Genomic DNA, 23132 nt, shown 5'->3' with positions numbered 1-23132 from the left:
CACTGACAGAAGTAGAATGAATGAGTTGGAGTGTTGACATAATGCCAGGACCAATGGTACCAAACCAAAATGGAAAATGTACAAAGGTCAGTATTCTAACCAAATAAAGTTTAGCTACTCTCAGCAAAACCACTGTATCCTAATGTGATCTACAGTTCTCATTCAGTTTCATTGGGAGTCAGTGTTGTGACAGAAATATTTGAGAGGACATGCTACCTAGGCAGTCATTTCTGGGATAGGGTGAAGGACTGAACGCAAACAGGAAAATGCCAGTTTCCCTTAATGTGTATGTCTTCCACCCATTTAGCAGTACAATAAGGGTATGTACAGTGTCATTAGTTGCACTGATTTTATTTTATTTTTTTCATGTTAAACACTCACTGTAGTTGTGTCTTTGGACCTAAAGTATTTGCATACACTGTATCTGTATTGTATGCTTAAAAAAGAAAATCAAGTGTTAAATGCATCATTTTCTGTGCACAGTTGTCAAAGTCCAACCAACAATGGTTAGTTTCAGCATATAATGTGACTATTGTGACTAATGTGACTATAATGAGAATATTGTTCCTTTTCTCTTCATCGCAGGCTCCAACCAGCCACCCCGTTTCCTGAACTACTTCTTCTCGACCTACCTTCTCATTTATGAAGATACGCCCATTGGTGAGTCAGGCGCAGGGATGTTCCAATTGATGTATCTATATTGTCTGAAAAAGGTAAAGCTGTCTGTGAATGGCTTTGCTAAGTTTACCATACTGAAATAGCTTATCCTCTGTATCATTTGAATTTAAACCGAGAAAGAGAAAACAACAAGAAAAGAAAGACGTCACAATAGACACTGACAGTGATAGCGATGGATGTTCTCTATCAGGATGTGTGCATCCGTGTGTGGTATGTTTGTTTTTGATGAGAGAGAAATGCCAGAGCCTGGTCCAGTGATTCTCTATAATAAAAGCTGACACAAAAGAAACTTGGGATGCTTTTTATATTCCCCACTCTAGTACTGATGTCTGTGTGAAAGAGTCTGGCAAGATTTGATATTGCCATGTTGCAAGCTTGTATACTGTATGTTGGAGGCTGTTTAGGGTTATGGTACTAAATATGGTTGAGTCCAATTCCACCTAGATCTGTTATTCCCTCTCTTATTTATTTTTTGTCATTTTGGTTGGTTGCAGTGATTGACAGGGCAATTTGGCGATGTCTGGCTTTTCATCATCTCTGTGGGTGTCAGTGGCTTTGAATTAAAATCCTTTATAATGGATGGATTTTCTAGATTTTTTTTTTTTGTCACATAACCTTTGCACTGTGGCAGTCTGTCAACACTCTAGTCTGAATCATGGAGTGTTTGCTTTTCATGTCCACACCCTCAGAGTTGCTTTATGTGAGCAGTAACGTGTCAGGCACACACAACCTACAGTATAATTATTTCACATTTTTTCCTTGGGGTCATGAAACTTCAAAAACATCACTAAGCTTCCATAATCATCACTACACCATTCACAATCGCCTTCAGTATTACCTTCATCATCATCATCTTAGTTTCATATTTAGTACTGCAGCCAGGAAAGGTTACAGTATCCCATTGAGCCTACAGTAAATCATCAGCATAATGACCTCAAACACCATTGTCCTCATAATTGCATGGTTTGGCATCTTTGTCCAGCAGCTTTTGGCAAAAGGCCAGCTCTTCATCTAGTCAGCTTGTGTTCTAACCAGTGAAGGGCATAGATGTGTTGTTGGATGGCGTTTCTAATTTCAATAACCACTCTGTCCAGGTTGCCCTCTGACCATGAATCATTGTGTCGTCTTCTTGAGCAGCTGGGCTTTGGTCCAGCAAAATATTCTGGTGGTCCAGAGAGCTGTCAGTCATTTCCCTGGCCCAGCCTGTGATGACTACTTCATTGTTGTGATTATGAGGGCGGGCTGAGTGATGGGACAGTGACGATTTGTCAAGATTATTGTTTATTATCTCAGCAGATGCCCGCTTCTAGGAGGCTCTCCAGTTCATAAACCCATGAAAACACAACTACACAAACCACTGAGTCAGATGTTTGTGCACAGCATGTGTTTGTGAGTAGAGGATTGGGCATAGTGAAGAATAAAATAAGATTCATTTCATCCTGAATAACCACATGTTTCCTCCGACACAAGATTACTTATCCAGCACATTAATAGAGTACTCCAGCAGCAATTTAATTGGTGACATCACTCTTACCCTTGGTTAGAATAAAGGGAAGATTAAAAATACATATTTTCTCATCTCAAGGTTCAGTGTAAAGATTGTGCAAGGAATAAGGAATTGTTAGACTGGGCTTTGAGGGCATAGTGGAGGCAGTTAATCATATTCAAAACATCACGCCTTCCTCTATACTTCATTAGGCCATTATTTTACCGCAAATGTGATGAACACAAATGAGCATCTGCCTGAATAACTGGAAGCTAAACTGCATGACTTGAGCACAGTGGTCAGGTTTCCACAGCCACTCTGATTAGCTTCACGCAGACTGAGTGTTGGAGATGGTTTTAAAGCATAGGGTTCATGATAGCAGACTGTGTGAGGTGACACCATGAGCTACTGTAGTTTGTGTAATAAGCAATTTACTAACACTTGGATAATGGGTCCAGTGATGGTGTTTAAGAGAGATGAGCAAAACTGCTCTGCTTGAATTTGCATACACTCACAACACTTTCTGGCCTTGTTTAGGTCACAGATCAGTGACTTTAGCTTATAGCTGCAGAGCCTGTAGCCTCAGCTCCATTTGGCAGGCAGAGGCACATGATTATTTATCAGAGAGATGAGGGACCATGTCCAAACACAGCATAGATATTTGATCTGAGACTACACCTACTCCTCTCCATCTCTTGCCAGCAACATTTGGTTCAGGAACTGGGGCAAGGTTTTTGAAAGAGACTGCACAGATGTTGACTATAGAGGCCAGTGTAACTCAAAGGGAGAAGGTTTGCTGTGAACTCACAATTCTGACATATATATATACTGTCCTTAACCTGCTGACTAGTTCAATGTCTTTATGCAGGCAAATACAACATTCTCAGTTTGACACATAGGAAAAACTGAACCCAAGAGGAATCTGTAGTCCCTATTGGATATGAATAAGGGTTTTGATGTGTGATTAGGCTGCAGTAGTGGTTGACTATGTGCTGCAGTGATACTAGAACATGCAAACTCCACACAGAAAGGCCCCTGATGGGTTTCTAACCAGGAACCTTTTGGTCCCATTCCACTGTGCTCCCCTGATTAATTTCAATATTTGGAAAAAAATATTTTAGAACAAAATTCACACACTAGTGATGTTGATTGTCTGCATGTCTATATTTTCTGTGTGCATCTGTACATATCTTTTCAGAGTGAATATGCACATGTGCTAACATATCCTTTTTTGTCACATCCAGGCAGTGGGATCAGTCCCTCTTAGGGGGGCAGCTAAACAGATGAGCTGATGGTTAAATGCAGTGGCAGATAACAGTGTGTGTTGTGTCAGGAAATGGGATGTGTAATTAGACTGGGAGAACACTTTGATTAAACACTCTCATCTCATAATCCACTTTGCCCTGATTCTGCAGATTAAGCTCTCTACTGAGTAATTAACTTGAAGAACACAACATTTGTTCAAAATAAGAAACTTGCACACTCTGCTGGGATAGTTTGTGCATGTCTTGTGGTTTATGCTAGTTGAGCATAAGGCTGGCTGGCATTTAAAAGTTTGACTTTAAAATTGTTACAACACATTCATTTTTCTAGAATAAGTTATTGTACATTCAGAGTCAATTTTTTTTAGTAGAAAAAGTCAGACAGTTCAGTTCAACAGGACAGAGGCTCCTTGAAGTATTCATTATGTGAATGAATGAACCAGATTGAAGGACGCTTCTTAAAACAACCATTTCTGTCAATGTGAGTCATTCATATCCATTAGCACACTCATATCCTTTGTCCTTTTCATTAGAAAAGGAAAGTAAAAACAGTTCTACACCTTTTCTAGTTCCTCTAGATCATACTGTAGACAAATTAGACAAAGACTTTGAAAGCAGCGTACAGTACCTAACAGTGTCAAAGACTGGGAACACCAGCTCTCAGACCAAATGGACCACTGCTCCTGGCTAAATGTGGTTCAAGAGGGCATTTGTGTAGCCAAGATGTAGAATCTTAGTTATATGTACTGTACCAGAGTAGGATGAAGTTAAAATAATTAAAATATCTGTCTGTACCTCTTCATTTCTTTTTCCTCACTCCCTCACATTCTTCTACTGCCACAGTAAATACCTTACACTTTTAATTAGCTCTGTGGAATTCCTAATTCAATAATAATTAAGGAGCAGGAAGTAGCCTCAAGGAATAACTTACTAAATGTCTCTCCCCAGCCAATTCCCTGTTGTCAGCGGCCTAGCGCACTCTACATTAACTGGGGCTTGTCAACACTCTCTTCTCTGGACGCTGTCTGTGTTTCTCTCTTTCACCACTGTCTGATTCAGTATATTGGCTGTTAGTCTGCTTGCACCCATAAACAAAGTAGTATTCATTACTATTGCCAGCTATTATCTTGATTGGACTGGTGCTTTATGTTATTAGAAGCTTACTCTCAGCACATTTGACACATTTTCCACTTAGCACCTTTATGGAAAAATAACCTGCATGATTGAAAATATTATAGAGACCAACAGATCACAGTTGTACTGAGTTGGCTGTGAGTGTATTCAGCTCTGAACGTGAACAGGCCATTCTTGCTAATGACTATTCATACTCAACATAACTCTCCTAAAAATAAATAAATAAACCCATGTGAACACTTTGACGACTGTTTTGGAGCACTATTTGGAGAGAAACTATTTTTGCATTATGAACATTACACCAACTTCACACTCACATTGTTTGTCCAGTGTGTCACTTAGGAGGAAAATGTGGATGTGTGATATTTTATTTTATTATCTCACTATAACAAGTGAAAACCATCAAAAATCACTTATTGCAAAAATTTTTTAAGCAAGTTAATTTTCAAGATCACACATTTTCAGATTGATCCAATGAAAACTAACACCATAATAAAATAATATGAAAATACCTTGTCCATCTATTTTTAATATGACCAAGAATAACAGAGAACTGAGGAGGGAAAATTGCTGTGGCTACATACCTACAAGGTTTCAGCCAAATGGCTAAAAGGTGAAATGGCTATTTTCTTTCCCTAAAAAATTTAAAGTCTTTCTCCATGAAAAAAATGTTCTAAACAATTCAGAAAAAGTTTGAACCTATGTCTGTCATTTAGATTTTTAGACGGTGTATCTGAAATTATGACACTGACAGGTTGTTCCATGAAAGACTTCAAGACAATACTCTTACTGGTTTTCGCTTCTACAGATAGTCTGGAAGTGGAAATCAAAGCATTAAGAGAGAAATAAAACTGAGCACTGATAAAGTGAAAGGCTAATCAGGAAATAAAATTTTAGGGGGAAGTCTTTTTTTTTTTTGGCTGATATCCAGGACATGCTGTTTTGTTACTGTCTGACTCTGAGCAGGTATGTTGGAATGCAATGTGTGTGTCCTTTCTGCATCTCTGGAAATTGCTGTTGTATCTGTCACTGTGAGCTGGGATTGGTGTTAGCACTGTGTGCATGAGAGTGAGAGTGACTGTCTGCATCTGTATCTTATAAATTCACCAGCTGCAAAAGTGAAGTATTTCTCCGTGTTAAAGTAAGGAACCATCTGATCTCTGGAGGAGATGAGTCAAAACTGGTCCACAAAGTATTCTTAATGAGTGGAGGTTTTTCTCTCCATCTGAAGAGACCTCGTTTACCACACTTTAGGAAAAGGATAGACTTGATCATTTTCCTTCCTGTGACAGCTCTTTGCTGTCACTGAGCTGTTGTATTGACTCCCTCAATGGCTCCCCAATAATGCCAGCAGACTGCCATCCATGAGGGACTTCTGTTTTGCTTTAGTCAATCATCCCTTATCTCTCCCCTGTGGTGCCTTGCCTCCACCCCCCACAACCCCGTCCTCCCTTAGGAAATAATGGGGTCCACGGTTCAGCGGTGTCTGCAAACACACCATCCATCATGACGCTGTGTTGCGTTATATTGTCTGTTTCTACCCAGCACGTGATGTGTTACTGCTATTATGGCCCATGCAAACACTCGCAACACTTTGGCCTCTCACTGCAACAATACTTCTGAGCTCCGACAAATGCTAAGTGCCCCACTCGCACATATTTCTATTTTATTACTTTTCTGTGATCTGGTTTTATGGAAATGTATACATGTTTCCAATGAGGGCTCACATGGTTCAAGACCTTACTCTGATATAGTGCATCATACGTTAAATATTGCATCTTACATTGCAGTGTATGTAGATCGCATTTTTTGAATTACATTTTTAAAATCACAAGTAGGTAGTAACTATAGCTGTCAAACCAGTGTAGTGAATTAAAAAGTACAGTGAAGTAACATAAATTGAAAATACTTGTTCTTCCCAAAATTTTACAGTTCTTACCACATGTACTTACTGCAGTTTCTCTGCACCACTGAATGTGAACAGTCTGTGCTTATGTGCCACCGTAAAACCCATAACCCTTTATCATAAAAGCAACACAGTGATTTAGAGCATGTCTCATTCATGCTGTTTGATACAGTCAACACAACCAGAATTTTTTTATTTGGAAATTGCACTATTGAAACTACAAAGTTCACTTGTACATTTTGGACATGACTCAGTTGTTGATTTCGGTGTATATTTAGACTTACAATGTTTGGGATTTAGAGAACGTCCATTTAGCAATAAAGTCTAGGCTCTTCAGGTATGTGTTGCATATTTGACCCCCATGATGGTTCTGTATGTTTTACACATTTAAACCACATTTACATCAATCAACACTATTTCATTCCGCCAGTTGTAGAGATCATATTTGGGTGCTAGTCATTTTAGATGCAGCATAGTACCTTATTTTCCATTAATATTTCAACTTTGACCCTGCCTCAGGTGTATGTCACAGTGATCTTTAAAATTACTTTGTTTCTATCATCTTACCTCATCTGTTCAAAGTTTCCTGTGTTACGGCATGACCAGAGTATGAATATAGAGAGACCGAGACAAAGAAGGGTGATGTGTGATATGTGTTGAAGAACTGCTGGCTGTGTGTGACATTTTTTTGGGTTGTGAAAGTCAATTGAAATTGTCTGTGGGAATGTACCGCGACACCAGGTTGTGCGGCACTGCCAAGGCACCCAGCACTGAGCTGACAGGCATCACTGTGGTGGTGGCAGTGCTTAGATTACCTGACCGTCTGAAGTTGGGCTCTCACCCACTCATGCACATCACTCGCATTTTTTTAGGCTACAAATGAGTCTTGCGCTCAAGTTAAATGTGCCTATGTCATTGTGTTTTTCAGCAGAGGCTATCATTAGGTGCACTATGCAGAACCTGGCTTAATGGAGGTCTGTGGCACTGACAAATAAGCTAAACCAAGTTCTGTATTTGCAGACATTACTACTAGGACATGAAATTCATTGTTGGTTTTAGACTCTGTATGTGTTTTGTGGAAAATTACCAAAATATAGGTTTTAATCTTAGGGTAATGGTTAAAGTAAGGTAAGTAGTGGTTGTGGTGTAGGTTAAGGTAAATTATGGGAGGAGTAAAAAGGTACATGTGTGACAGACGGAAACATACCAGACAAGCCAAATCTTCCAAATAAACACCATAGTTTTTTGATGGTTATTTTACCTGGTCTTTTTTCTTTACCACCTAGTAATCATCAGCATTATCACACAGTTCAGTTTGTTTCCACATTTGTGTATTTGTGTAGGACTTTTATCTGGAATAGCTCAAGTTTAAACCGTGTTTATTCCCAGTAAGTCAAATGATCATCGAGATGCTGAACCCTCTATCTGAGCAGTGGTCATGTGCTGTGTGTTTGATATATATTTTTCAATCACATCTGGAGAAATTAGTGATATTCAAACACCACAACAGATTTACTGAAAGAGTAATATGGCCATTTTTATGTTGGCTGTTTATGTATTACCCCCATCACATTTAATTCATTGTTGCAGGTTTTAGTATTTGTTTACTTGTGTGTGTGCACGCAACACCCACATTACTCCATTCTACAGTACTGAGAGGTGCATTGCTGGGTGGCAGATCAGCTTCTTGCAGCTGCTTATCTGGTCCAGGTGGGTCACGGCTGATACCTGCCTGAGCCACGCAGAGCAGCTAACCTGGAAATTGATGTTTCACATCAGCGACCACCTCTCTGAGCTCCATTGCAGGGAAACTGTAGAAATGAGGGGAAATGTGCGTGTGTGTCTGTGTGTGTGTTTGTGTATGTTGCTTGTGTGCGTGTCTGTTTCGAATGTCTGTTAGTTTCTCTTTGCCCCTTTGAAGATATACATGCAGTTGGTGTGACTCAAGTTAAAATATATTGTTGCTGTTTGTTTATTATACAGGTCTTGATTCTTCAGAATGCAAATGACCCCCCAAAAAAACAAATACTTCAAATTTAAATTAATGAAATAGAAAGAACAGCCTTTGAATTTCTGATAGTTACAGGTCAAAAAGACGACTAGAGATTATTCCAAAGCTAAAAAAAAAAACTTGTATATGTGTGTTCTGTGTTTAGAGCAGTTTTATCACCCTCTTTTTTTTTTTTTATGGTCATATTATTTTTCTTCACATGCAACAAATGTTCTGATGTGTGTAAAGTAGCTGAATATATTTAGCATTTTCTTTGCATTAGCTACTGCTGGGATGTACATTTAGTTGGTAATTCATTAGGAATAACTGTAGCTGAAAGCAATGCAGTCAAAGTCAAGAGTCTCCTTCTTTCTGGAAGGCCTTAACATTTAGTAGTTGTTCACGGTGTGTTAGTGTTATTAATTCAACTGTCTGATCGTTTTGGAGGATGTTGTTATACTGACACAGCATGTTTCTGTTATTTTCTATATCCCCTTTTTAATAATGAGGCTTTGCTAAGTTAGAGGCACATACAATAGAGTTCAGAGCAGCACGAACTCCATCATTCAGTATGATGGTACAGTTGAATGAAAGAAATCACTTTGATCAAAAACTGAACATCATGACCTTCATGGAGGGGAGGCCTGTTCTAATAGACAGCAATACTTTAACTATCAAATTGTAGTATAGGTTGTAGCAGGAATAGAGCTGTTTAGTCATTTTAGTCTTTCAGTTACCACAAAACCTGATCAGACCCAGAACAAACAGAATTAAAATTGCCAAACCTTTTGAATTTTTGCTCAGATGCTGGATCAGCTTTTATTAGCTGCCTGCAATGTAATATCAGTGTTGCTCACGTGAGACTGTGTGCATTCTATGAAGAAAGGTTATCTCGTCCTTGTCTTGAAAGCTGACATTTGTTCTCATAAAGGCCAGCATGGTGGTGCCAGGAAGGATTAATTGACAAGTGGGGTGCCTGCACTCTATGTCCCCTATTTACAGACCAGACTTTGGCTCAAATCTGCTTGTTTTTGTTTACTGGTGTCATGATCTCTTTTCTGCTGCTGGAAAATGATCTCACTCATTTATTTATTCTCTCACCTTGGTTACACTCTCATTATGTTTTCAGTATGTCGCCACACAAAGTGATGTACATAAGACTATAGCCTTTTCATCACAGATCCATGTTCCAGTTAGATGTTTGCACTTACTGTCTTTTGATACCTAAATGTGGGTCTGCCTCTGATATTTTGCACCTGTTAGCTGTAGGCACAGTGATACACCGAAAGGGTGAGTGTGAGGGTGAGTGTGTGCATATGTCATATGCTTTTGCACTAGTAGGATGTTGAGCTGGAGAGAGTGGTTTAATTGAAGTTCTCTCTCATCTCAGAGTCAAAAAGGTGTTTGACATGGATAATTTTTTAAGGAATAAGAAAGGCTTGTCTGACATCTCTGGCCTCTCTCTCTTTCCCTCTCATGCTCTGCCTAGCATGCCTTCTTTGTCATCTCATTCTTTCTCCTATTTGTTTCTCAAGCCAGTAATTTTTCTCCAGTGAGATGTCCCATTTGATAAGACACTCCAGACCTTCTGGCTATCAACCATGGTGGACGTGATACTGTACTTCTTTTCTAACTGCTCATTTCCCATTGAGTCCTGTGTTGACACACACAAACAAACTCACAATTAAAAGACAAAAATACTTTGCTGCTTGTACTGTACCTAGACTTTTCAGTTTTAGTGAGTGCAGCATGTCTTAAGGGTCTGCTTTTTCAGTAAGAAGAGAGATAGTTTGTGCAAGGCAGTGCAAGCGGGAGCAAAGGAAGGGGGAGGGATGAGTCCCAGACAATCAACCAGAGCAACTGTCATTGCCCATCTCTCCTACTCACCTCCCCTGTTTTTTATGCTTCCCTTGTCACTCTGTCCCTCTCTCCAGATTGACCAAGGAGGTCAATTGCCAATTTGCCAGTGCCAATGTCTTTGTCAGGAAACAATATTAATTTTGGCTAATTAGGACCTAAAGCTAATGAGTGCTACAGATAATGAGTTCATTTATAATCCATAAAACAAGTGTGGCGTGTTACAGGACGAAAAAAGCTGTAATGGCAGCCAGTCATGAGATTTAGGCAGCAGCGTAGCAAACAATCTGGACAAACGCGTTGAGAGACACACACACACACACACACACACACACACTTACACATCATCCAATTTAACTCATTCAGTCTCTCTCCTATCTTTTTCTACCCCTTTCAGTCATACAGATACACACACTTTAGACTGTCTGCATTGCAGTCCTCTGCTGGTCAGCTTGAGCACTTTTTTGGCCAAGCTTTTCAGACAGTGACCATCCTACCCTGTTACCCCCCCTACCCCCCTTTATGTATCTCTGTTTTTCTTTTTTGTCTCCCTCAGTCTCTCTCTCCTTCATGCCATCTCCCATCTGTCTCATGGAAAACAGTGACTCACTTATGATAACTGAAAGAACCAAACTTAGTATGTGTAAGACACGGATGGAGAGGGAGAAAAAGCAGGAGAGGGAGCAATGAAAATAAGTTGGGGAAAAACAGAGGAAGGAAAATGAGTGAAGGACAGAGGCAGAAAAGTATGGAAGAACAGAGGCAGGATGAAGGAATGGGGACCTGGCAGAAAATGTGAATGGAAGTGATACAGACACATGGGGAGATATAGGAAATGATAGTGGCAGAGAAGAAGATGAGGATGAGAGGGGCTTCAAAGCAGATGGACATAAGAGACTGAGAGAGAATTGAGGAAGATAGAGATGCACTAGTGACTTTAAAGTCCATCTGGTCTTGGCCTGGTCTGGCCAGTCAGTTGGCTTATACTGAGCAAAGCTGGACCTGATCAGGATCAGGCATGCTAGTGTGGCCTGCAATTCTGCAACTGTTACACCGTATGGACTGGTTGAGAAAACTCAGATATATTCCAGTGGATATAACTAAGCCTGCATCCCACAACTAAGTTTCCCATAAGAGGGAAACAGAAATAATATATCAGTGGGTTAATGCTAGTCTGTTCCACATGCATGAATAGTAAATCGGGGATTGGGCTGCCATTTGATGTTGTACAGGCTATGTTGGTGTTGTGATCTGCCAACATCTGCTTTTTGAGAATTCCCTTGTCAATTTTCATAATTCATCGCTAGCAAATTTAATGCACCCTATAGATGCATTTGTACTGCTGCTTTTCCATATTACCAAAGCAAACAGCCATGTCTTAACACATGTAAAACGACACGTCTCCATCAGTCTAGAAGAAAGGCCTTCTGAGAAAATGTAATGCAGAAAAATAGTTATTCAGGATTTTAAGTCGGATAAACCCATTTAGTTCTGACATTTTTCATGAACTGTAAATTTAAGTTTACCTAAACGTTACTGTATGTTGCCATTAATTGACCTTTAGCATCTCATTGGTGAATGGTGACAATACTACTACTATCGCTACTATTAAGTATAACTGGCATGCAGTGCACAGAATCACTGGTTGTAAATTGTTACGATAGAGTGTGTTGTGATTTCAGCAAATGTTTATTTTGACCTTGTGACATAGAATTGAGACCTTTCTCATAGTGGACATTTGCATTGTCAAACACAGCTAGAATTAACAACATTATTCAGTATACTGATGAATCAGTAGCACTGTTGCACCTACTGATTTACTGACACAGCAAACAGAGTTATCATTAACGTTATTAGCTATACCTGTGCTTTTTGTCCAGTGACAAATTAAAATGTTCACCCTGAGGCAGCCTTTGTGTTACATTAAGAACACTTTGCACCCTCATGAGATTTTGAATTGACTTCAGCATTCAGCACTGGTGGCTGCAATCTGGTATTATAGGGGAATAGCTCCTCGTAAGTGACTTTGAAAGACCATCACTATCATTTCCACATTTTAGTGTAAAGTAGCCTAGAGGAGTGTGGCTGATATTAATGTAAACAATTTGTCTTTTGATACCTTTGTGAATTGTCATGTGTATTTTGATGTGGTGGTTGACAAGATTTGACGCCCTTGCTCTAACACTGACCTGATATAGTTAAGACGTGCTGAAAAAGTAAATGAATGCTAGTCAAACTCTGCCAAGATTGGTAACAGAAATGGCAGACGGTTAAATAAAAGTATAATCAGAAGATATGGTCAGCTTTAAAACACAATTATATCACCCTTATGCATTGCAGTTACATCCTTTTCCATTTGCAAACATTCATGTATTTATTAAAGCTATATTTGTGGAGAAAAGGAACCACTGTTTACTGTGTAAGACTCTGCACTCTCCCTGTACATGCCAGCAAGGGCTAGAGGTCAACTATGATTTGCCACAGCCTCATTCTTGACCCCGGCGCCTGCCATTCCCCAACATCCCTATCTTCATCTGCAGAAACAACATCAGCCCTACTCTTCAGTAACACATGGGCCAAATAATAAACATGTAAACAGAAGACAAAAGTGAAAAGGCTTTTGTTTTAGTGTGTGTGTGTGGGTGTGGGACTGGGTGTGCGTTTGTGTTTACAATGAAGGTGGCATGTTCCATTACCTGACCATGATTTAGCTCACTCTCAGATAATAGACAGCCCTGGTGAGGTCAGCAGTGGGCCAGTGTAAGAGAGTGGGAGTGTAGGAAGGTTGAAAAACAGAGGCAAATAACAGAATAAGAACAGGATTAAAAACTGAGGTGAACAGCAAAACTGAATGAAAAGAGCAAGGCATAAAGATGGAAAGAAAATGAAAGAACTGGGCAGGCGTTACGAAATGCCAGTGATGATGGACATTTTGGCATACTGGCAGAAGTGGTGTGGTTTCGGGTGGATGCGTGTGTGTTTGGGGCAGGCATTTGCTTTTGTGACAACGACAGGCCAGACTGGCTCAGCCGTCACTCTAAAAGTCTCACAGCCACCTGTCCACTCCTATCAGCACTGCCCGTGTCCCTCCGTCTGGCCTCCATAAGCAGGACAGAGTATGACGAGAGGATAACAAAAAAAGAAAGAGAAAGTGGGGGAACAGCAAGACTGAGATGAGATGGAATTAAAAAAAACTGCAAGAGCAAAGAGCTTTCCTGCGTGATCAGAGAGTGAACAGGGCTGCGTGTGAATTTGCAGTGACAGGTCTGCCTCTCCTCACCACTGCGTGGGTGACTGTCCACTAATGCCCTTCAATGTCCTCCAGCTTTTGCAATGTGACTGGTTAGTCACAGCCTTGCCACTGAGTGTTTTCATCATTTCACCATTTGGGTGTAGTAGAAAGCCAATCCTGGGCCAGACATCTAGTCATACGCCTCTTGACTCATTCTCTTCAGTTCACTTCAGACTGAGCTGACTCTCATCAAATGAATGGCTCGTATCTGGACAGCAGAGTCAACTTCAAATATACACTAATAAGCAAATGTTCTCATTTAATTCAGTGCACAACCAACGTTTATTTGACATATTTGTATAAATTGTTAATAGTCTGTGACTTTTGAGCTACAGGTACATAATCCATTTGTTCCTTCTCATGTCTGAACTTTTTAAGTCATATGAGCTATCACATAGTTTCTAATAGACTGTATAATATCCCATGCTCATATTCTTATCCTCAAAACCAAAAGTACAACATAAGAATTGAACATAAAAAAATGCTTACATTTATTTATACCAGATTAATTCCAGTAAATGTTTGCATTTGTGGGTCTATTTTGTTAGTGTTTTTCACATTCTATATAGGGGTGCATGCTGTAGATTGTCACTTCTCTTAAGGACTATTTACACAGATACATTTAGGATGTGTGGTCTGGGAGGTGTGTATTTCTCTCAAGACTGCCTAAAAGGAAAGGCAGAGGGTATTCTTTTCCCATCCATGACAGATTTAGTCATAAATCTGTTAGATTAATACACAGCCTCCCAAGGACTCTCATGGTGTGTGTTGTTGAAACACAGGAGTCACTTAAAGCCAGACTCCAGGCACTATTTGTCTTTGGCTCTCTTACCATCACGGTTATTGATGTCACAAACACACATATGTGTGTGTATACACACACACGCACACACAAAGAAGAAAAGGCCAGTGAAAAATAGAGAAGGGGAAAATGAGATAATATGGTAAATGTCTTTTTCAGAGGAGCTATTAAACAGTAATGTTTCCTGTGTTATAAATAAGCTTTTTCTAATAGACATATATTACCTACTTTGAAGTACTAGAACTGCAGTAATAATTTTACCTATTATTTAATAAGTAAATTGTATTCATCTGCACCAGTCATGCCAATTTCAATACGTGTTGCATTTGTGTTTTTGTGGCACAAAGGCTTGCAAACCTAATGAGTTAACTTCTTTCGTTCCATATTTTTTTATTGCTGGCTGTCTAATTGGAAAAGGCTTTACTGTCATTCACCACGGCTGTCTTCATTCTACTAAGAAATAAACTATATGCATGCATCCCCTTTTCTGCTGTTAAAGATACCCCTGAACACATAAACCTCTCTTTGTATGAAAATCAAGGTCTAAGCACTGTTTCTGGCTACCGCACTATTGTTATTTCAGGTAGATCTATAGGGTTTATTTCAATGTCCAACTGGTTTCCCAGAAGCAACCTGATTCCCTAAGCAGAGAAAACAGTGATGAGCTAATTCCAGATCATTTCCATCTTATTTCTAAAGGAAATAAGGAAAGTTTAATTTGTTGTGTGTTTGACTGGAGGTGAGGGTGCATGTTAATGCATTTGCCCCCAAGAGATCTCTTAAAATGACGAGTCTGAAACAGTTACTTAAAAGGTCTGATGGAATCTGACTCGTAAATTACCCTCAAAGTGGTGCGTATGAGCCAGACTGACTAAAACAGTTGGGGTCAGACATTGGTATGATTGTAGAGGATTCTGTTTTTGAGCTCTATTGTGCTTGATCAATATAAAGAAACAAAAAACGGACTCATTTTGTTGTAATGGCACACAGTGAGTTAGCAGGACATGGCTGTACATGCTCCTCTTTAGCACTCTAATGCTTAAAACGTACAGCATCTTAGCATAGTGTCTCACTGTCATAATCACAATTCATCTATGTGACAGAGGTGAAGGCTTTCCATTTCTGGTTCTGTATGACTGGGCTCTTCAGTTTCTTTTCACATGATAATACATACAATGCCAAATGTTGTACTATAAAGCGGGGAACAAAATACACATACTACTGAAAGAGCTCATACTGTCACTAGCTGAAGACAATATTTGCTTTTTTAAATTTTTGATGGGAGTGACTGATACGAGGCAGCGTGGCTTCAGCTTGGTGTTGCTGATGTGTTTGAAGCTCTCTTTTGTCAGTAGGTAGACAGTGTGGTAACACGAGCAGCATCGTACTGACTCAGCAGCCTACTGATTGCATGACTTCAACCCTGAGGCTCACCAGCTCTGCCTTAAGACAGTTCATCAAATATTTACAGGGAGCAGGTAAAGATCATGATTCTCTCTGCCTTGTGCTCCACAATCAGTCTTTGTGTCTTTAGTATTGAGGTGGCTTCATATTTTCTTTTGTCTGCTGCTGCTTTAGGAGAGAGCATACTGAACATCCCCATATACCCATTAAGCTGCTGTGTACCATAAAATTCAAAGCTATAATTCACAGCATGCCTGAAATTGCAGTCCTGACAGTGCTTGTCCCAGTGAATCAGCTCTCAGATAAACGAGAGGTCTAGAGATGTCACCAACATAATGAACATGGCTTTGGTCTATAGCCCCTTTTCTCTCTCAGGACTGAGGCCCCAGGGCAGGGCCGAGCCTAGTGCTCGTCTAACATGTGCGATTCCTATTGATCCATCAGGGACTGATGTGCACCAGCAGCTGATTTAGTGCTGCCACTGGCTCCCTTTCCTTTCCTAAAACATTGTGCTAAGTAAAACATTTGGTTGCTGTTGTATATAGTTTAGCAAATCTTCCTAATTTTCTTCCTCTTTTTCTCCTCAGTTTCAGTCTTCTGCATCTCCAACATGCCTCTTTTTTTGTTTTGTTTTTTTAATATTTTGAGTTCACCCATTTGCCATTCTCAAACTTGAACTAGTTAAATGTAAATGCCTCCAGTCTTTGTTAAACCAGTTTGACTAAAGCACATATATATTATAGTTTTTCTTCTGTTTTTTTCTAAATTGCAACACAAAATAACGCATTAACAGAACAGGACAGGAACAACAATAACAATTGCAATAATAAGAGTAATAATTAAACCCCAACAATAATAGCAATTACATATTAATAATAAAGTCAGCATGTGTTTCTATGAGATTATGGGAATGTGAAAAAGGGTTCCTTATGTCAGTAAATTCTTCTATATTTCTTTTATGGATAGATGTTATTTCTCAAGTGTGAGGAATTCTGTTAGAAGGTTGATCCAGTGATTTATGGGTAGTTTTTTTTTTCTAGTTTAAAAAGTTAATTTTTTTTATCATAGAGAAGTGGATTTCATTGGTAGATGGTCAATTTCACCAAGCAGTAACTGTCAGAATTATTAGTATTATTTTATTTGTTGAACTCTAAGTAATTTAAAGTATTTTCTATCTAAATAAACCAGCACAACATGAGTCTGGGGATATATAGCTAAATAAAACTTGCGCTACATGTATTTTGGCATCCTCTTTCTCAGAGTGCAAGTTCTTTAAACTTTTTTACTTTTGTCTTAAACCACCAGGAGACACACATATTGTATCTCCAGATCTTTCAGTTCTGTAAGGTAGACGTGTTCTGGTTCAGCCCCCATGTCTTTATGTGCTTACCTTGGTCAGTTACTTTTTGCCGTGCTCTGTTTGTTGTGTGCGGACTTTACTGTCAGAACACGGGCAAAAGTGGAGATTCAGTATTTGAGTTTACAGAGAGAGGTTCAGGGGACAATAGGAGAGAGAAAGGTGAAGTAGAGAGATGATTCCTCCAACCCATCGCTCTTGTCATGAGAGCAGTGTTGCAGGGTAGAGGAGAAGGGGAGGGGCAATGTTAATGTGCAGTGCATCATTCATAACAGTAATACTGGCATCACTTGCTGCTAAATGGCATCATTTGTCAGGGGAAAGGGCTTGGTGCAACAGTGTTACAGATAAGCACCAGAAAGGTACACTGTACTCACATGCACACACAACACACTATACAATACAATACTAGTGAGGAATATTTGTGATTACAGCAATGTTGCACCTGAACCCTGACCTCCAACTTTCCTCTATTCAAACAACTAATGCTAAATGTTCCCTGAACATTTAAACCCTAAGACCCTTAAACTAAAATTGATCCAAACTGAGCTTACTTTTAAATTGCCAGATTAAATTAAGCCTTAACCCAAAATAAATTCTAGTAAGAGGCAATGTTCCATTTTCCTCATCATGGTTCAAACAAAATTGGGCTACCAACTGCACACTGATTCAGGCGGTTCATACTGCATTCTGCATTGTCATAATCTTAGCTAACAAATCTGTCTGCCTTGTACATTATTACTCAAATGCATCAAGGCTATGAATTCTGTCTCATTGGTGCATAGCCCTCTGGTGTTATCACTAATGGGTCTTATCTCATTCCTCATGCTAAGCACTGAAGAAAAAAACTTTCTATGCCCACCTGGGGTGGGCTCCCTTCCATCTGAATGAATTCATCACGTCCGCGCTACCTATATATAAGCAGCAGTTCAGGTGGGATCTCCACTTTCTTTTCTTCAGCTATTGCCCTGAGTGAGTATGCTGTGTGAAGTTTTTTTTTGTTCCCGTAAGATGGCTTTCGCGTTGCAGTGCAGGTTCCAGATTTGGCAGTGAGTGGCGCATCCAGCTGCATCTCCAGGGATGATCTGCATCCCACACTACATGAGCCCTACGTGGCAGAGTATGCCGGCTGGGCCCTTTAGCCTCATTGGCCAATGCTTCTTCAAGCGGCCGTGCCTGAAAGAGCCAACGTCAGCTTAATACTAAGGCTCTCCTGTGGAATATTTCCTCCCTCAGCTCCCTCCTGTGTCCCTGCCACGAAAACCCTCCCATCTCCAGCTGGGAAGAAAAGTTGGACCCAGTACTGGAGCTTACTTTGGAACTGGAATCGGAAAATTCCCCCTTCATTGCTGGCCCCTCTGCAGAGGCCTACCTGCTGCACCCCTCCCCATTAAGGGAGCCTTAGCAGAGGCATGCTATCAAGCATGCTAGGCAAGGCAGCTCATGGACAGCGGCTAACCGGTGTGATCTCCCAGTTCTTGTTCCTCCCAGAGGAGAGGACCTCAGAGGTTTTTCCCCCCGTTGTGTTATTAGCCACCATCTAGAGTGTTCACACAGCTTATACTATTGCTTCATATGTCCTTTCACATGCAATTTCAGCATGGCTATGGAGAAGGGCGTCTCTCTGTCCACGTGCCTGCTCCCTCTGGTTTTGTTGTTTCCCCCAGTTACTCCTGGGGAACTACGCCCGACTATTTCCTCCTGTCATGAGTATCCAATAACAGGTCAGTATTCAGTTTAATTAGTGTTTTGGTCAAAGAGTGCACAGGCAGTGCTTAGTTGCATGCTGCCCGGCACCATATCGACATCTAGTTCCGTTTTTGCGTGTACTTGAAGGTGTTCCTTTTGAGCTCCTGCAGTGGGCCACGTGTGTTTTTTTTCCTCTTCCGAAAAACTGCCTTCTTATTGGCTTGGCCCTGTCAAGAGAATGAGTAATCTCTTGGCTCTATTGGCATTTGTACTCTGCATATAATTTAGAGAAGATTGCAGTGCAGCTATGCTGTGTCCTAATCCTGCTCTCATGCCTAAATGCATTCAGCAGCACATTTAGATCTAAAGTGGTCACTCTGGAGCGACTTCTCCTCATGCTTCTGAGTAGGGGGCGTACTCTCATCTTCATGCCCTGCGCATGTTGGCATGCTACATGGAGTGCTTGGCGGATATTCACCGGCCTGAGCAGTGTTTTGTTTCACTATAGAGTCAGTTGGCTGGGCTCCCCTTTCTCAGTGGAGCAGTTGTCTCACTCACTGTGTGACACTATGATACAAGCTCATATTGATGCAGATTAGTGTGCCCTCCATGACGGGAGTCTTCTCTGGCAGCTCTCCTCTTAGGACCATCGATAAAGATCATCTGAGTGGCGGCCTCCTCGTCTTCCTTTGTTTGTTTATTAGTGGGACAGTGCGCATTACTCCATTTGTCACATGCTGTCCTCGGTGCTGCCAAGACATGACCAATCTGGTAAATGGTGGTCGCGTGCTCGGATCTCCACTAATTGTGGAGGCGCAGGCATGTGACCCACTGATCTGGGCCATTGCTGTTAAGTGCCTGGCTTTCGACATAAGCAGAAAGCCAGCCTACTTATGTTCCACACCTGGACTTCGGTTTGGGTCAGTCTTTAGAGTTTTGTTTTTTCTCCCTGGACTTTTTTTTTTTTTTTGGGAAGATCCTGCCCGAACTGCTGCTTACGTTTGGGTAGTGCAGACGTGATGTGGTCACTCAGTTTGGATAGAGGGGGGTTACAATACTTAAACCAATGATACCACATGTAGAATTATGTAGTAAGCAAAAGTATAAGGTATTCAAAATAAATGTTCTTGTCTATAGGCCATTTGTACCAGCAGCTGATTTTTAACGCCAATTATGTGCCATTGTTAGATGACCTCTAGTGATTCTGACACAAGCAAAGGAGGAAATTAGGTGATGTAGAACAACAAAATCCAAAATTGATTGTGTGATGGATCAGAGAAAGCATGACTTCAGTGTGAAACGTGTCTTTACCATGTGTTTGTTATTGTGCCCATGACAACAAAGAAAAAGGTCTGGAAGTGGGTTTTCGGTGCATATTTCCACTGGTCCATTCTTTGTATTTCGTGACTTCTCTTCCTCTTATTGGTCTTCCTCAGTAGTGGTTTCTTTGCAGCAATTTGACCCTAGATACATTTTTTAAAATGTGTAGAAAAAGTGTATCCAAACTTATGAGTTTTAGTTAGTGTAGTTTAGTTTAGTTTTTTTTCCAGAACAGGAGTTAATCTTCACAAGACTGTGGCTCTTAATACATAGTCGTAGTCTGAAATAACAATTTTGTTATCCTTCACTCGAGTGTATGTCTACCCACACAGAGCAGACAATTCCTCCACAGTCGAGAGGTCCGGAAGGAGGAGGGGAAAATACAGTTATTATTGATGACTATGAGGTAAAATGCTTAATTTGCACCGTCTTCAACCAAATTATAACTCATATTGAAAGCAGCTGAATTTGCATAAATCTCATTAGACGCAATGAGAGGGCTTCATAAATCGTTATATTAATTAGTCATTCTTACCACCATTTCAAAGGAAAATGGGGTGTATTAATAAAACGAGAGGGTGTGTGATTGTGAAGTCTAATTGGTCGTTGTGTTAAGCATTTTGGTCCACAAGTGACAGGCTTGATTTAGTTTGTCTTCACCTCTATTGTCTAGTGAGCACCTAAAGGAGAGGAGCAGAGAGGATGAGTGCATGTGTGGGTGTACATGCATTCACTGCATGTGTGTATGTGTATTTACTGTCCTGTGTATGTGCTCATCTTCAATACCTTATGTCTATTTAGCACCAGAAGGTGGACCTGAAGCCAAGCACACAGACAAGTCACATTTACATTTTTGGTTTTAAATTAGTTTTAGTCATTTTCACTCAGACAACTGAAACTTTCCAAATCTTGTGTCTCATGTTTCACTGAACATGGGAGAAAGTTAGAGTAATATGTAGAGTAACACAGAACCTCTTGACATTATGCCATTGTACAACTCTCTATTAACTTTTGAATCTCAGCTGAATCAATATCTGAATCATGTGTATGTCATGTGAGTGCATGTCTTCGGTAAATGGAAAGAGAACATAATTCATATGCATCACATCGATTGTGACTGATCACACCGTAACCTCCCACAGCCCATTATGATACCCTGCTCAGGCAGTTTTACTCTGATTAGTAATGAGCCATGTCCCTCTGGGTCACTGGATTTTGATGCTGTCCTTTGTACCCTTTGTAACCTTAGCGTTACCCTTCTCAACACATCTGTCCAGCATGGTGGATTAGCCAGCCTAATGGCGCTCCACCTCATCTTTTGATTAGCCAGCTTGTCTGAGCTCTAATGTCAGTCGATGAGTGAACAAAGCCTGTGAGCCCCAGTAAAAAACATTTTCTTCTCTACCACTGCACATGCTAGTGTGTATGAGCTTTGCATTTGTGTATTTTTATGGCATATTTATTCTCAACATAAACACAGAGGGGTGTCATCCTTTAAGTAAATGTAATTTATCAAGTTTATGAAAGTAACTAAATACTGCTAAATTAAGTACTTGGCACTTTATGCAAACATGTCAGTTCAAGATTTATAATGGCATGTTTTAATATAGCTAGCATATTCTTTTTGTGTGATTCACACATTTGACTACTGCAAATATGCAGCATTTGTGTTAGATCTAATACACAAACATTCACTCACATTCACACCTAGGAGCAATTTAGAGTCACTAATTAACCTGATCTGCATATCTTTGGGACAGTGGGGGGAAGCTGGTGTACCAAGAGGAAACCCACGCAGACATGGGGAGAATATACACACTCCCCACAGAAAGGTTCTTGTTGGCCAACTGGTTTGGACCCAGAACCTTCTTGCTGCAAGGCACCATTCCACAAATACATCACCCTGACCTTTGACATTGTTTGGCAGGCTCATCTGTGGCCCAGCTGAAGGCAACCGATCCTGAGGGGGAACCGCTCGTGTATGGTGTCTCAGGAGAAGAGGCAACGAAATATTTTTCAGTGAACCAAGACACTGGCGTCGTCTGGCTGCGACAGCAGCTCGACCGCGAGGTAAAGGCACCAAATACACACATATATCTTATGCACACTTTTACACAATACCAAAGCAACAATTTAACCATTTTAAAATGAGGAATAGAATTATCAAATGATGAAAACCACTGAAAAGTGCAACACTCTTAATAGGAAGGGGAGAACAAAAAGGTTTTGAGTTCAGTGGCATTTCTCTGTCTTGTTCTGCTTTTCTGCACTGCTCATGTTCATGCAAAGTTTGTGCTGAAGTGTGTGTCTGTCTCCGCCAGACCAAGTCAGAGATGCAGGTCGTGTTTTACGTCAGTGACATTCAAGAGGTAAGAGACAGATTTGCACTGTGATCACAGTTGTGACACCTGCCATCACACACTGACACCTGGTTGAATCCTGGCCACATGTTACAGAGGCCTTTCTCTCTGTCTGTCCCTCTTTCTGTCTTTTGCTTTCATTCTCCTCCTTATTTCTCTTCTTCTTACATGTAATCATTCTGACACCTGTCTCACTCCACGCACTTTCGTTGCTGAAACATACTGACATTCAACCTACTCTCCCCTGCAGGTAATCTATCACACACTGGTCCTGTTCTCTTTCACTCTGTATCTTGGATTGGTGTGGTAAAATGCACATTTTTAATGACTGTCTCTGTCACATAAGGTGTGGAGGTGGCTTTAGAACAGTTTTAACAAGGTATTTCCTCCATCAGGTGGTCAGAGACACAGTAAATATCCAGATTGGAGACGTGAACGATAATGCACCAACCTTCCACGGGCAGCCTTATACGGTCAATATCCCTGAGGTAAGGATGATAGATGATTTTATTAACTTATTGCTTCCGATGTGGTACATTTAAATCAAATTCAAATTCATCACATGTAATATAATTTGTTGTTTTATGAACATCAA

At 40.4% G+C, this 23132-nt stretch overlaps 1 protein-coding gene across 1 annotated transcript in view; it reads left to right on the top strand.

The window, feature by feature from the left end:
- cdh23 (cadherin-related 23) overlaps window positions 1–23132 on the top strand; it is a 138119-nt gene that overhangs the window by 2434 nt on the left and 112553 nt on the right. The window contains exons 2-5 of the mRNA XM_026310064.1: window positions 586–660; window positions 22105–22247; window positions 22499–22546; window positions 22933–23025. Of these exons, the coding sequence (XP_026165849.1) occupies window positions 586–660; window positions 22105–22247; window positions 22499–22546; window positions 22933–23025 (359 nt within the window). The remainder of the gene's footprint in view (window positions 1–585; window positions 661–22104; window positions 22248–22498; window positions 22547–22932; window positions 23026–23132) is intronic.

The sequence above is a fragment of the Mastacembelus armatus genome, chromosome 15 (genome assembly GCF_900324485.2).
Source record: "Mastacembelus armatus chromosome 15, fMasArm1.2, whole genome shotgun sequence".
NCBI lineage: Eukaryota > Metazoa > Chordata > Actinopteri > Synbranchiformes > Mastacembelidae > Mastacembelus > Mastacembelus armatus.
The sequence above is the reverse complement of the archived record's forward strand: the minus strand, read 5'-3'. Positions and strand labels throughout refer to the sequence as shown.